Source organism: Protomyctophum parallelum (assembly GCF_964188405.1).
Source record: "Protomyctophum parallelum genome assembly, chromosome: 12".
In the NCBI taxonomy this organism is placed as follows: Eukaryota; Metazoa; Chordata; class Actinopteri; order Myctophiformes; family Myctophidae; genus Protomyctophum; species Protomyctophum parallelum.
In genome coordinates, this window is record NC_139712.1 from 41487993 (window position 1) to 41503539 (window position 15547).

At 41.3% G+C, this 15547-nt stretch overlaps 2 protein-coding genes across 4 annotated transcripts in view; one reads left to right on the forward strand and one right to left on the reverse strand.

Annotated features, from left to right (window-relative positions):
* mtrr (5-methyltetrahydrofolate-homocysteine methyltransferase reductase) overlaps positions 1-3360 on the reverse strand; it is a 37293-nt gene extending 33933 nt beyond the window's left edge. For 2 of the 3 annotated variants that reach the window (XM_083778500.1, XM_083778499.1), the window contains exons 1-4: positions 2892-3345; positions 1691-1835; positions 657-810; positions 108-225 (exon numbers count right to left, since the gene is read on the reverse strand). In XM_083778500.1, the coding sequence (XP_083634626.1) occupies positions 108-225; positions 657-810; positions 1691-1835; positions 2892-2974 (500 nt within the window). In that variant the 5' untranslated portion in view covers positions 2975-3345. Of the gene's footprint in view, positions 1-107; positions 226-656; positions 811-1690; positions 1836-2891 lie in introns of all 3 variants that reach the window. The other variant, XM_083778501.1, reaches the window with a different exon arrangement.
* A 998-nt stretch (positions 3361-4358) lies between these two features.
* On the forward strand, positions 4359-15509 carry cct5 (chaperonin containing TCP1, subunit 5 (epsilon)). The gene is made up of 11 exons (XM_083777980.1): positions 4359-4592; positions 5174-5234; positions 5435-5599; positions 7765-7963; positions 8392-8584; positions 8830-8979; positions 9252-9371; positions 9778-9963; positions 10583-10720; positions 10939-11119; positions 15225-15509. Exons 1-11 carry the CDS (start codon positions 4488-4490, stop codon positions 15350-15352), a joined length of 1626 nt encoding a protein of 541 aa, XP_083634106.1. The 5' UTR covers positions 4359-4487; the 3' UTR covers positions 15353-15509.
* Positions 15510-15547: the final 38 nt, after the last annotated feature.

Consider the following 15547-nt stretch of genomic DNA (forward strand, 5'->3'; position numbering starts at 1 on the left):
GGGAAAGTACCTGGCTACAGTTGTGAAATTCACAGTCCATGAAATCCTGAGCATGTTGAAATAGCAGCACACGCACACACACACTCTCTGTCTCTCTCTGAACTTACCCTACACCATCGTCTGCATGTCCTGTCGCATAGAAATGTTTGGCTCCAAGTTCCTGTAGACGACTGTCAATTGTCTTGCCACAGTTGCAGAAATTTGCATAATTTGTGTCTCCCAAGGCTGGAGTGTACACAACAAAGCCTGTGTTAGGGGTTATTTCAATGGTTTACCCAGTCACTGCAATGCCTGATTTACACTTTGCACACCGGTGTTGTGCACTTGAAATATTAAATCTAAAAGCTCATTCACAACACATCAACTGTGACGTATTGTAGACCTTGAATTTTCGGTGCACAACACCCAATACGCAATATGTAACCTAAATATAAATAAGTACCTAGTGAATGACATAACCTGAGTGCTTGCAAAATTCTCTGATTATAGTTTATAAATTACGCCTAGTGGTTGGTTACCTTTTGAGAACATTTTTGCACTAAAAAATGAAAAAAGTGTTATGTACAGTAAACTGCCGTCATAGATTGACAGTCTGTGTTCAATGTGTACATTTCAAATATTGATTTATAGATAGACCGCACAATGCAGTAGCTTACCTAAAAGAGCATAGCAAAGGTTTTTAAAATGGTCTGATGCGAGCGTCTTCTTCTTAATTCCCCTCACAAATTTGAGTGAGTTGTCTGGTGGCTCTCCGTCTCCAGTAGTAGACACAACAAATACCACTGGACCTTTCGCCCTCTCCAAGTCATACTGGAAACAGCAAGAATGATCAGCAAGTGGTGTTAACATTACTGTTACTGGCAATGCATAGGACTGGGACATATTATATTGATATCATTCATGATATATTATGAGACTACTAGATAATATTGTCTGGAATTTTGTACAGAGTATGCGCATGCATAAAGTGAATGGCAAATAGAGTGGCAAAGTGAATTCAATTTAATGTTGTTTAATGCAGTCTGATAGGATGTATGAGCTGTCAAGGCTAGAAAGTAGTTTTTTGCCACTCAGTAGGTGTTCCCGGCCGTTCCCGCAAAACCTCCGGGTATGATGACGATGCCACGCGCATACCCTCTCTATTGTCATAATAATATATATGGCTGAAAATGTATTTTCCTGGTTTTAAAGCAAATAAAAGCAAAGTGATGACATTTTCGGAACTTGCCGGACTGGTCTAGCTATTATTGTCTCTATTATTTGCCTCTGCACGTTTAAGCAATAGGCCTTCATCATAATTATTATCAAAAGCTGTCATTGTGTAATACTTTGTGAAAACACCAATTATCATATCAATATCAATATTGTGGAATTTGGTAAGAAATATTGTGATACCCTCCTGCTGAGTCCTGCATAATATTTATTAATTATTCTGCTCCAATTACAAATGTTCACCCATTTTGGGCGGGAACCCCTTTTGGTGTTATGTTATGTTATGTTATGCTTTAGCTATTGAAAAAATAGCAGATCTACAAGCTCATAGCGCGCAGTGGCACGCTACGAGCTTGTAGGTCTGCTATTTTTTTTTAATCGAAGAACGACTGACATAGAAACATAGCTTTTTCAGAAAACCGTCAGGATGTAGAAGACACTTTTAGAATCTGATCTCAGGTCAGAATGGGTTAACTACCTTTTCGTTCTGGTCCAAGCAGCTAATGTCAGCGACCAGTCCGTGTTCCCCTGCCTCTTCAGCTATCCCCTCTGCAATGGACTGGGCCTGTCCCTTTTGAGAACCATACAAAATCAAGAACCGGCCATTCGCTTCACAGGGCATTCTGCAATAGTAAGAAACACAATCAAATTATTTCAACGAGGAAACCAAATAGGCTCTGCACCGGTCGTCAAACGTCAAAAGCCTTCTATGGAATGCCTTGATATGTAGCTAAAATATCATTCTCATATTACAGCTTGTGACGGCCCCCTGTATAGATTGTATTGTACTATATATTAGGGTGTATGGTATGGTATTGTGGTAGTACGGTAATTATATTAGGTGGTCTGGTGTAGCTTTATATATTATATTTATTATTCACTTAGGTTAGTTTGCTTTGCTATTCCTAATTCCCTTTCTCCTTGTGTTGCAGTGGATTGGGGAGCAGAGCTGTGATGATCAATCAGCCAAGGGTCGGCACCTGGGCCTGGTTAGGTGCCGACGCCCTATATAAGCCTGTCTCCCCAGTCACTTCCTCAGCTCTGTTGTATTCAGTTCTCTTTTGCGCCTCTCCCACCATGCACCTTTTTCAGCATTTGGGTTAATAGTACATACAACATGCACACACATCTCACTCATGCATACACGCACTACACTACTGATTACTGATTTCCACACCTTATCTGTTTGCTCTTGATTTGGGTATGATTTGGTTTAATTCCTTATTTTGATTACTTAAATGTATATTTAATTTGAGTACTCTGTGTCCCCTGTATTTTTGTTGTATACTTGGCTCCCCTAGGCCTGGTATCTAACACAGCTATATAGACATAATAGTATCTACTGTCTGGAAAGACTAGCAATAATAATATGTGCAAATTGTGCATATTATCAGCAAGCAATTAATACTGGTGTCACGTGTGCCAATTAGTTGGATCATTTCTGGTCAACAAAGAAGTTATGATGAATTGAACAAGGTGGACCCTATTGTAAACAATTCTAGTGCTTTATTGGTCGTCCACTCACAGTTAACAGTTCTTTGTATTGAGTTGTGCTTGAAATGTACTGTAATTCTGCAAACTGTTAATACATATTCAATCAATCAAAAAGTTCACCTAACTAAAACATGATTTTAGCTGTCACAGAGTAAAACATATTTGCATATAGTGCTCAGTCTTACCTAGTCGCTGAGAGTCTGGAAAATAAACAGACGGGCTGCCACAGAAAATGCTCTGCAACATTGTGGAGCCTCAAGAAGACCATGAACCACCTTTGGACATTACGTCACATTTGACGTCCAGAGACACAGGACTGAGCACGTGGATAGTAATTTAAATGTATGTCACTCTGTGCTGCTTGTCTTCTCTACAGACGGTATAGTACTGCTTTAGTTACACAGTCAATGATTGGCTATTGTTGTGGTAAACATCATGATGACGGTGTCAGCACTGGTCAGCTCAACTTTATCAAAACAATAAACCAGTGACATTTACAACTCACTGAAACGTGTCGAAATGCACATAGCAGCAATTATGTTTGTCGGATTGTGTAAAAATGTGTTTTGTACCTCCAAAATAGCTTCTTCTACTGTCTGTCTGTCTGTCTGTCAGTGTGTGTGGAGTCGGACCATAGTGTTTACTACTCCATCCATTGATTGATTCAGTCACGCGAGATAATAGTGCATCCCGTGGTCGCTCGAGATTGGACGAATCCATGTTAGAAAGGGGGTCAAAAAATGAATAAATAAATTATAACAGTCATAGTAGATGTTAATTTAAAAAAACTACTAATTTTAACATATTTTCAGACCCATGGTTTCTATCATACACAATTGAAATGTGCTTTACTTTTAAGTTTTAACCTCAACTTCCTCAAGTATGTATGTGGGGAATATAGGGGGAATGCCTGGTTTCTATTCCGATCTGGTCTAGAACCCACCTACTGTATCCGGTTTTTTGCAAAGCCACATATGCATGCATGTATCGTTTCCGTATCCGCTCTACACCCAGACCGGATCAGTGATCTGTAAAGTAATGATGCCAGTCTAGCGTGCAACTCATAGCTTTTGGTCTAGTCTAGCTGTTGCCATGTCTGCTTATTACAAGCAAAGCATAAGTTTCTGTAAAGATGCTTGTAAATATTGGGTGGCTGCGGGATTTTCTTTTAGATTGCTTTGCTTGTTGTTGGATTGTGACATTTAAAAAAAAGTTTTTATAATTTAAAATTTATTTTTTATGTTTCCTGGGCTCAATTGCACTGGCTTTTCTGGCTCAAACAATTAATTAACATTTTCCAGATGTCACTGTTGAGGCCTGTTTGCATTTTTTCATTGCAGCTCAAAAGGCTTCAGAACACACAGGCCACCGAAAATCCACTGAATGTTCAAAGTGTAATTGAGGTTATAATACCTAAAAGGGGAAATGAATGTCATGTTTACTTTAAACAAGTGGCTGTGGCTCTCACACATTTTCATGTCAAAGACCCCCAACATTAGTTTAGTATGTATTTGTCAGCAGACATCATCTGAACATATGTTGTGCCGGGGAGGGATACAAGATGCTTATGTGGCCACTTTTGGTATTGTTTTCATATATGTTGCTTATTTATCTCTTTCTTCTCTATGTATCTGGCAACACTGTTCACGCCCAGAGACCCTTCCAGAAGTCGCCGGCAAACTTGGTCGGCTTGCATTGTTGGACACTCCCAACCTTTTCCCGTTAAAAAGGCACTATTTGGTCCGTAAGACGCTTGTAAAGCGTCCAATCCCTCACTCGACATGTCCAGTATGGGGACTCTCGCCTTCGATGAGTATGGAAGGCCGTTTATCATCATCAAAGACCAGGATAAGAAGACACGACTAACGGGCCTGGACGCACTGAAGGTACAATGGGCTTAGGCTAACAGTGACGCATGCTGATAGCATAACTGGATGCATGTTCACCGTGGTTGAAACGGGAAGGATCACTGATTAAACATTGTTTTTATTAAACCCCTGTTTGTTCCGTACCTTTTTTAGGTGAAATTGTATTTATGTAGTGTGCTATGTTCTTGCAGTCGTGTGAGATTAGCCAGAGGATTATGCATGCTAGCACGACAGCCCATGTGCTCCCCTGTCTCTCGGTCTCGGGTTGAGATGCTACTTGAGAATGATGCTGCATGTTTAAAGAAGTGTGGACTCACTGCCACTGGACATCATAAATTAAACTTGAAAGTATCATGGACACTATAACTCATTCGAATGAAGTGTGCATATTATAACTAGTAATTCAAAGAATGAAGCATTGACATTATGACTTTTTCACGTGAATGAAATGTAGACAAGACAGTCATCATCCTTTTTTTTTTTCATGATGTGTCGTCAAGCCATTCCCATGAGTTGTGCGGTTTCAACTAATCTTGTGCAAAAGAAAATAAACTGTTTTTAAAATGATGTTAGTTGACACTAGTGTTTGTGGTTTGCAGTCTCACATCATGGCAGCCAAAGCCGTTGCTTCAACCCTCAAAACATCCCTGGGACCAAACGGTGAGTACAAACAATGTTTTATCCTCCTCATCACACATATGAAAAGAGACTATAGTTGAGATGGACTAATTTACTAAGATTCTAAAATTAAATTACTTGGATAATGGCTTATATATGAAAATTAAAATAATGTGTTGTTTGCCAGCATATTGCATGTACCGGTATACTGTTTTAACTGTTCTCCTGTTATCTCTGACCAGGCCTTGACAAGATGATGGTTGACAGGGATGGAGAAGTGACTATCACAAATGATGGAGCCACTATTCTCGGCATGATGGATGTGGACCACCAGATCGCCAAGCTCATGGTGGAGCTTTCCAAGTCCCAGGATGATGAAATTGGTGATGGAACCACTGGAGTAGTTGGTAAGGAGAAGAAGATTATACAAATGCCTTCGGGGCCACCCTAGTGTAGTGGTTAGAGCATAAGGGCCCATTCATACTCCTATTTTAGAGCCGAATAAAAGTCGGTTCGGCGCTGTAGAGCCTACAATGTAACGTCATTTGAAGTTCGTGGGGGCAGCTACTATCCTAAAGTCGGCTCTTCGGTGCTATTGAAATTTTCTGACGAGCCGAAATCATTTCGTTACTACAGCGGTAAAATAGTATGAATCGGCCCTATAAATATAATAATATAATAATAATAATAATATAATAATAAAACTTTATTTGTATAGCACCTTTCATGACATGAAATGCAGCTCAAAGTGCTTTACAGAACAATGGAGAATAAAAGAAAAGCAAGGCAACGACAGTATAGCCTGACCTAAGCAGAGACATTTCTGGTCTAGAGGGGCGGGTCGCGCCTCAGAAATGCGCGCACCCTGATTGGATCTCATCGATCTGTCCGTCACCCCCGGCCCCTCCTCTCCCCCCTAGTGCAGCGCTACGTCACATCATTTAGAGCGACGCCCACCCGGAAGGGTTGACTCCCACTTTTAGACTGGTTCAGCCCACGGCTTTTTCCAGGCTTTCATCTTTCGCGCAGACGAAATGAAAGCCTGGGTATCGAGGCTAACGACAGTAATGCAATACAGTGAGGACATGAATAACAAAAACTAAAATAAAAATGACTAAAAGATCAATTAAAAGCAATGTTGTAGAAGTGAGTCTTGAGCTGAGCTTTAAAAATATCTACAGAGGCTGCCTGACGAAGGTACAGAGGGAGCTTGTTCCATGCCGACGGCCCGTAGAAGCAAAAAGCTGCTTCCCCGTATTTTTTAGTTGCCATTTTTTTAGGCAAAGCGAGCAGGCCAGCAGTGGAAGACCTTAGCGGGCGGTTTGGGACATATTTAGGCAGGCAGTCATGTAGGTAGGAAGGTGCGAGACCATCGAGAGCTTTAAAGTAAAATAATTTTAAAATCAATCCTAAAAACAACCGGAAGCCAGTGCAGTGATGCCAAAACTGGATTAATATGTTCTCTCATCTTAGTTCTAGTTAAAACTCTATGCCTTTAATGCGGAAGATTGTGTGTTCGAACCCTGCCTGGGACATGCGGTCCAAATGGGTTCCTAACGCCAAATCAAATGGGTTCAGATCTGAGCCAAGTCTCCTGAGGAGTGTCTGAAGCCTGTTCTCGACGGGGTATCCGGACGCAAAAACAAATTCATTCATTCAAATCAGAAATTCTCAAACTTCTTTTGTGCCAAGGACCCCCATGAATTTCAAATGCAAAAATCTAAAATTACACGGATGCTTTCCCGTTTTCAATGGGTTAAGTACCATGGCTTAGTTAGCATGTAGTCATGGTGATTGGTGAGACTACGTACAGTTTAGTTGCTGTTCGACAGATTCGAGAGAACACGTATGAGCCGGTCTGACCGCAATAACTATGCCATTACCTGATTGTTTTGGAGAGAGTGCATGTAATCTGCACAGTCATGACTACACATACAGAAGACTGAAACAGGATTAATGCCAATTTCACACCAATAGTATTTTGTTTTTAAATGCAGGTGTACAAAGCATCTGAAACACCTTGAAAGGTGATGTGTACTTTTGTGCCTTTGTGGGTATGTGTATGCTTAGTAGTCCATGCTTATTTCAGACCAGCACAGTGTGTTTCTGGCTGGCTGCCTGCTACACTGTTCCAGTTTTTCTTTAACAGTTTGACTCCATAAAACGCGTAACCCGCATTTTAATCAAATATCCTACGCTGCCGAGATTGTTGTATTACCTTTATTTACTTTTGATCCGTGAAAATCCGGCGAAAAAAGGTTCCTCCGTTTGTTATGAACGATCGCACCACCCGCCATCTTGGTGCGACCGGAAGACCGCAGCACAAGACCCGCCTCCACGAGGAATTGTACCCCATTCATTTGCATTGGCCTCAATTTCCCAGAAGCCCTAGCATCATCAAAACGAAACCATCTCGTCTCTAGCTCCACGGCAAAGACAGTTTATTTTTAATTATAACAATACGGCAGATTAAACGCATAAAACAAAAGGCAGGAATGTCGTAGTAAGCACGCATTGTACCCTGGATTAAACAATTAGCGGCCGTCAAACTGTTAACGTCTTCCTCCATCAGTTCTGGCTGGAGCTCTTCTGGAGGAGGCCGAGCTGTTGCTGGACCGTGGCATCCACCCCATTCGTGTATCTGACGGCTTCGACCGGGCTGCACGTGTTGCCATTGCGGAGCTGGACAGGATTGGTGAGACCTTCCCCTTTGACCCCAACAACATAGAGCCTCTCATCCAGACGGCCATGACAACTCTGGGATCCAAAGTGTGAGTATTCTGAAAGCACTTCTGTTTTCAGTTATTTGATACAAAAATAACACTATATATTTTTTGCCCGTGTCTGCTGGACGTTGCTTCACTTTGTTTCCACTTGTTTCCTGCTAGCCAGGCAGGCCAGTTTGACTGCGTCCCTACCTGTGCAAATTGTTAACCGTGAGGTTTATATTACTAACATGGCTTGGGTTGGTTGGCTACTCCTAATGGTCAACTTGAGAATCTTTATAGCCTATATGTTTTCAATAGTGCATTATTTTAGTGGCTGATATGTCAGTTAATTTTCATGTGGCTGCTCCCTTTGGTAATTAGTTGCCAACCATGTACTGTATGTATAAATGGCTGTCTCGCTCTTCTCCAGATATTTAGCTGTCAAGACTGTTGGAGATGTTTTATCAAAATATCACCTTTTTCCCTTTCAGTATCAATCGCTGTCACAGACAAATGGCTGAGATTGCAGTGAATGCCATCCTCACAGTGGTTGACATGGAAAGGAAGGATGTGGACTTTGAGCTTATCAAGATGGAGGGCAAGGTGGGAGGAAAGCTGGAGGACACTCAGCTCATCAAGGGAGTCATTGTGGACAAAGAATTCAGCCACCCACAGATGCCCAAGGTACACACAAGCAAAGATCAAGTTTATTCTTTGTCACTTTCCCATACCATGTAGATTAAGACACAATTGAATAGTTGACTGACTTCTACCTAAGAAAACTTAAGGAAAAGGCAATAATGAAAATGTTTCGAAAGACCCTAAGACCTGCAGAGATTTCTTAAGTCATTGCATTTGTTCCCTTTTTTTTTTTTCTTTTTTTAATACTGTTGCCAATAAAACTAAGCAATGTCTTTGTTTGTCGACAGGTTCTGAGAGACTGCAAGATTGCAATCCTTACCTGCCCGTTTGAGCCCCCAAAGCCCAAGACCAAGCATAAGTTGGATGTGACCTGTGTGGAAGATTACAGAGCCCTGCAGAAGTATGAGAAAGATAAGTTCCTGGAGATGATCAAGCAGGTTAGTGTTGTCAGCATCCTTCAGCAATTAGACGGGTAGAGTAATGGTAATGATGCCTTATTCTATTCAAACGTGTAATGTTCATATTCCAGAAACCAAAGTGCTAATTTAACTTGTGGTGTCTGCGTTAAATTTATACTTTTAGTGGGTACTATCACTTACAATAAAAACTGAAATCAATCTATTGTACCAATGTTGAATGATTGCTTTAAGTACTTGTTTTACTATTGATCTATTGCACTACAAAACGTTTTGCATATTTCTTAATGCAGGTGAAAGACCAAGGAGCCAACCTGGCCATATGTCAGTGGGGCTTTGATGATGAGGCAAACCACCTTCTGCTTCAGAGTGAGCTGCCTGCCATACGCTGGGTCGGAGGGCCTGAGATCGAGGTGAGACAAGACCCTTTATTTAAATGTACTACTGTATCCCCCCCAAAAAAAAACATGCTGGCTTAGAATTTGATAAAGGTGCATTGTCATTTTTATTTATTTAATTTTTACACTTTGGTGTTAAATTAATCAACGCGTCACTTAATTTGGATTCATGTCTGTATAGATTAAATCATTTCATTGTAACTGCTGAACAAATACAATTTATTCTTTTTCATAGAGCTGGCTATTTTCCCAGTGTGATTCGACATTTGAGAACTCTGAATTATTGGTTTAACACTGCCATGCTATCCGTTGGCCTTGAGCAATTTGGCGCTTGGCGTTTCCCCATGCGTAAAAAAAATATCTCTAAAATGCTAGGAAACGTACTGTCCATGTTCAAATATATAACATTTTTCTCCTCCAGTTGATCGCCATTGCTACTGGTGGCCGCATTGTGCCACGGTTCTCTGAGCTGACCCCTGAAAAGCTTGGCTCAGCCGGTTTAGTGAAGGAGATCTGCTTCGGCACCACCAAGGATCGCATGCTCGTCATCGAGGAGTGCAAAAACTCAAGAGCTGTGACCATCTTTATCCGCGGAGGCAACAAGATGGTGAGTGAGAGATGAAAAGTGAAATTCCAGATCTGGAAAACAAGCTTCTCCACTCTGTGTGCGACACTGTGCGTGTGTATGTTGTAAGTGATTTCGGACCCCAGGAAGACTAGCACCAGCATGGAAACAAAAGTTAACATTTACCGAATCACGGAGGGAAAGGCACTTAAGTTCTGACTAGTAGGCCACTGCCTCATTCTTTGTCGCTGTTGTGCCTTCCACTTTGCAAAACTTGAACATAGTTCTAGTCAATTCTACATTCTGTTCTGTTCCAACAGAAGCCTGTTAATGTAATTTTCGCTGGGGATCAAATTAATGTAGCTAACGTCCAGTAGGCAGTAATTTGAATTATGAACTTCCGGCACTTAAGTTATTATAATAAGTGAAATGGCCTTCAGTAATTTGGAGGTGTGGTTATAGGGTTATCCTGTGTGGATCATGCACATAGTTTTCACAAAATGATTGCTTCTGCTAACCAAATGTTATTTGGCACATTTTGCCAGTGATTCTAAAATAGACAGAATCTTTATCCACAGAAACCATGACTGTTGCAGATGTTGGTTAGGTCATTTAGATTATTGCTTGACAATGATTGATTTTGTGTTTTCTTTAATGCTAGATCGTTGAGGAGGCCAAACGTGCCCTCCATGATGCTCTGTGTGTGATCCGCAACCTGGTCAGAGACAACCGTGTCGTCTATGGTGGAGGAGCCTCTGAGATTGCATGTGCCCTGGCTGTCAACAAGGCAGCTGATAAAGTAAGCATTAAGCAACTCGGGATAAACATTGTAGTCTTTTTGACTAATAAGTGTTCAGTAATTTACAGCAGGAATACAAGTGTATTCAGACTTTACAGAGTTCTATAATACCTGTAGGTGATGCTTGATTTACTTTGTAGATTTTAATCTGTAGATGCACTGCGAGAATATTATGCCCATGCCGATGGATACCTGACTCCAGCTCTTCTCTCTTTTAGTGCCCGTCATTGGAGCAATATGCCATGAGGTCGTTTGCAGATGCCTTGGAGGTAATCCCAATGGCACTGGCTGAGAACAGTGGGCTGAACCCCATCAAGACTATGACAGAGGTCAGAGCCAAACAGGTCACAGAGAACAACCCCTTCCTGGGCATTGACTGCCTCCACCTTAACACCAATGGTAAGTAACCAGCTTCATGTGGGGGGACTTAAAGGACCACTTCACCACTTTTCAACCTATCTTCATATAATAGGTCCTCACTAATAATCATGATAAAATGGCACAATTCTTTTCTACTCAGTCTGTGTCTCATAGGAGGGCTGTGGGCAGTTTAGAAACAGTCTTCCAGTGACATCATCATTATGCAGATTATTTTTTAAACAAGATATTTTTACAAAAATGTTTAGATTTTCATTATCGTGAGAATGATGGCTTCCATTTTCGCATTGCAACTTTTCAGGACTAGAAAGCCTGCAGTTTTTATTAGCTTTTATTCCCCGTCGATGATGTCACTGGAAGACGGTTTCTGAACTGCCCACAGCCCTCCTATGAGACACAGACAGAGTAGAAAAAAATTGCGCCATTTTTTTCAAGATTATTAGTGAGGACCTATTATATGAAGATAGGTTGAAAAGTGGTGAAGTGGTAAAATTGAGATTGAGGCATTTAGCAAAGAAAGGGAGTGATACCAGTCTGTAGTTGGTGACGTCTGGAAAAAGTATATATGACCATAAGCTGAAGGCAGTGAGAAGCCTCATCTTGTGCCACTTCCTTTCAGCTGCTTTGAGATGTGTTTGCTCAGCTCTGACAGTTTCAGATAACCAAGGAGCTGACTTTTTGACAGCTGCTGAAAGTTAATAATAATAATAAAACTTTATTTGTATAGCACCTTTCATGACATGAAATGCAGCTCAAAGTGCTTTACAGAACAATGGAGAATAAAAGAAAATCAAGGCAACGACAAAAAACAAGCAGTAATGCAATACAGTGAGGACATGAATAACAAAAAAATAAAATATCAATTAAAAGCAATGTTGTAGAAGTGGGTCTTGAGCTGAGCTTTAAAAATGTCTACAGAGGCTGCCTGACGAAGGTACAGTGCGAGCTTGTTCCATGCCGACGGCCCGTAGAAGCAAAAAGCTGCTTCCCGTATTTTTTTGTTGCCATTTTTTTAGGCAAAGCGAGCAGGCCAGCAGTGGAAGACCTTAGGGGGGGCGGTTTGGGACATATCTAGGCAGGCAGTCATGTAGGTAGGAAGGTGCGAGACCATTGAGAGCTTTATAGACAAGTAAAATAATTTTAAAATCAATCCTAAAAACAACCGGAAGCCAGTGCAGTGATGCCAAAACTGGAGTAATATGTTCTCTCATCTTAGTTCTAGTTAAAACTCTGGCTGCTGCATTTTGGACAAGTTGTAATCTGTCAGTTGTTTTCTTAGGCAGTCCTGAAAAAAGTGCATTGCAGTAATCAAGCCGAGAAAAAACAAAGGCGTGGATTAGCGCTTTTGCATCGTCCAAGGACACATAGGCTCTCATTCGTGCAATATTTCTAAGGTGAAAAAAGGCAATCTTGGTAACATGATTAATGTGTGAATTAAAATTCAATTCAGAATCAATAATAACCCCCAGGTTCTTTACTGTACTGTTACTTTCTACAGTCAGGTTGCCAAGTCTGCTTAATATTGATTCTTTCTGTTCACTAGAACCGATTATAAGAACTTCTGTCTTATCCTCATTTAGCTTGAGAAAGTTCTCATTCATCCAACATTTGATGCTAGACAGTTGGGGGTCTATGGTCAAACTAGGGGGTTTTCAGGAATATTCATATCCATTCCAAGCATTAGTTTTGCACGAAAAACACTCCTTGGGCTTCAAAAGGCCATAGCCGGCAACCCGGGGTGCATACTTAGTTTAGACTAGTCATTGGTTAGACGTGGGTTAGGTTTTGGTGTGCTGCCCTGTGAGAGGTTAGGGTGAGGGTTTGAACTAAGTACTGCACCCGGCATCACAAATGTGATGATGAGGTCAGCACATCTATGGCTGAGTGTTTTTCTTGCAAGCACTGCAGACGAAAGATGCGCTCTTCTCAGGCTCCTGGCTGGTAGCCTACTACTGGTCAACCCGCAGGCAGCCAGTGTCTTCCTGGTTCTCACCAAGGACTGTATAAAGAGGACAGGAAGCGAAGACTGTACGGGTGCTACCATGTTGCTCCATGGAAGAAAAGAAACATGCGCAGTTGAGACCAGGAAGTTGGACATGCATATGGCACAAATGGCCCAGCAGATGGCGTGAGGTGACTAAAGACCTTGCTGAATGTAGGGATGCTTGTATCTCACTCTTCTGCCAGCCTATATGCTGAAGCCAGCTTGGCTCAGTGCTCACCATGAACGGACTGACTGAGACAGCCGTGTCATGATCAGTGCAACTATAATATCTATATAATTTTATGTAATACAGTGGTTTTCAACCTGGTCTGGGGACCACCAGCACCCTTGAGGGGGTTTCAGCTAGGTAGTCTCCAGCTTGGTAACCAAATGGACTCTTATAGATCTTTAACTCTTGAGAGCGTAACCCGTCCATTTGGTTTCATTTTAAACTCTCAAGAGTTCAATTATTGTTAAGATCTGCATAATAAGTCTACACAAGAGAATGTAGAATAATTGTTATTTTGATCAACTTTTGCCTGTTGTCTCTCCTTAAGTAGGCTACCATCATCAATACACATGCTGTATTGATGATCGTACATGGAGAGATTGTGGTCAAGATCTTATTAAATGAAAAAGTTTTGGGTCTGAGAGGCTACATCTCATAAAAAAATGGTGGTCCATATGGATAAAATGCCCAATAAATAATGGGACTTGATACAAAAAGGTTTGAAAACCACTGTATTACATAAAATTATATAGATATTATAGTTGCACTGATCATGACACGGCTGTCTCAGTCAGTCCGTTCATGGTGAGCACTGAGCCAAGCTGGCTTCAGCATATAGGCTGGCAGAAGAGTGAGATACAAGCGTCCCTACATTCAGCAAGGTCTTTAGTCACCTCACGCCATCTGCTGGGCCATTTGTGCCATATGCATGTCCAACTTCCTGGTCTCAACTGCGCATGTTTCTTTCCTTCCATGGAGCAACATGGTGGCACCCGTACAGTCTTCGCTTCCTGTCCTCTTTATACAGTCCTTGGTTCTCACCAAGGAAGCTCTTAGAAGGAAGTGAAGTGGTCACGTGACTGGGCTGCGCCATGACACTTTCATGGACACTTCCATGGGAGCCAAACTCACACCAGTAGTGCAATGAATACATGGCAGTGAATGGAGCCGGCTGGACCAGCTCATAACAAACATTATACATGAACGTTTGCAAGCTTTGTCATATAATTGGTTCAGGAATATGAAAGAAGACATAAGTGATATCACACGTTTTTTCTGAGTGGTTGTTTTTCGACTTAATAACTATTTATTTTTATTGAGGTATTTATAGAAGAGCACATAGTAAGTTTTCTGCCTGGGCTGCTCTCTGCTCTTTGAAAAAATAAATCACATTAAGTAGTATGCACATCAAAAAATAAGACAGCCTAAAATAACGTGTTATATACATTATTTTATTTTCCAGAAGCATCACTTTACAAAAGGTCTCAGCCATTCATAAATAATGTTTGTTCATGAGCTGGTCACTGAGCTCTCATTGACTCCAATGCATTCTGCCAAACTTCCGGGTGTAGTTTGGCTCCCATGAAAGTGTCCATGAAAGTGTCATGGCGCAGCCCAGTCACGTGACCACTTCACTTCCTTCTAAGAGCTTTCTTGGTTCTCACTCGCTGTCCAGTGTCCACCACCCACCAGCAGCACCAAGCTCAGTCTTGTCCTAGTCTACCACCATGCAACAACAATTAAACTGTTTGTGCTCGGCCAAACCAGAAACAGACAGACATATCCATACTATTGCTATTTGTTGACAAGTCAACGAGGCGAGTGACGTCATACTCGCCAGATACTGTAAAATGGCACCCCCCTCACGATTAAAATATTAACTATTTTTAAAGTGAATAAGATGTGTTTTACATTTTAAATGTTAGTTCTAGAGGGCAAGTATAATGTCTTTAAAGCCATATAAGTCATATCACCCAGGGTTCCTTTTAAGGCTTTCATGGCTGGAGGCGGTTCTCATGTCTTTATCATAGCATGAGCTATGATTGGTCTGCTTTTGAAGGGACATATACAGTATATATACTTTAGTGTCTTGGTCAATGAACTAATAATAAATCTGTTTTACTCCACTACAGACATGAAGCAGCAACACGTAATTGAGACCCTGATTGGCAAGAAGCAGCAGATCTCATTGGCCACTCAAGTGGTGAAGATGATCTTAAAAATCGATGACATCAGAAGCCCCGGAGAGTCTGAAGACTAAGTCCAGTTGAGTGTGCATTATGTGGAGGCTCTGCCCTATTCCTAACCCCAAGCATTGTCCAAAACGTTCGACATACTGTTATTTATCCTTTGATACAAAATCTCTCCCTTTTCAAGGTGTTGTAGCACTGAAGTCATGATTAAAATGTTCTGTTCAAGTTGGTTTATTTGGTCATTTTTATTGGTATGACGTGAT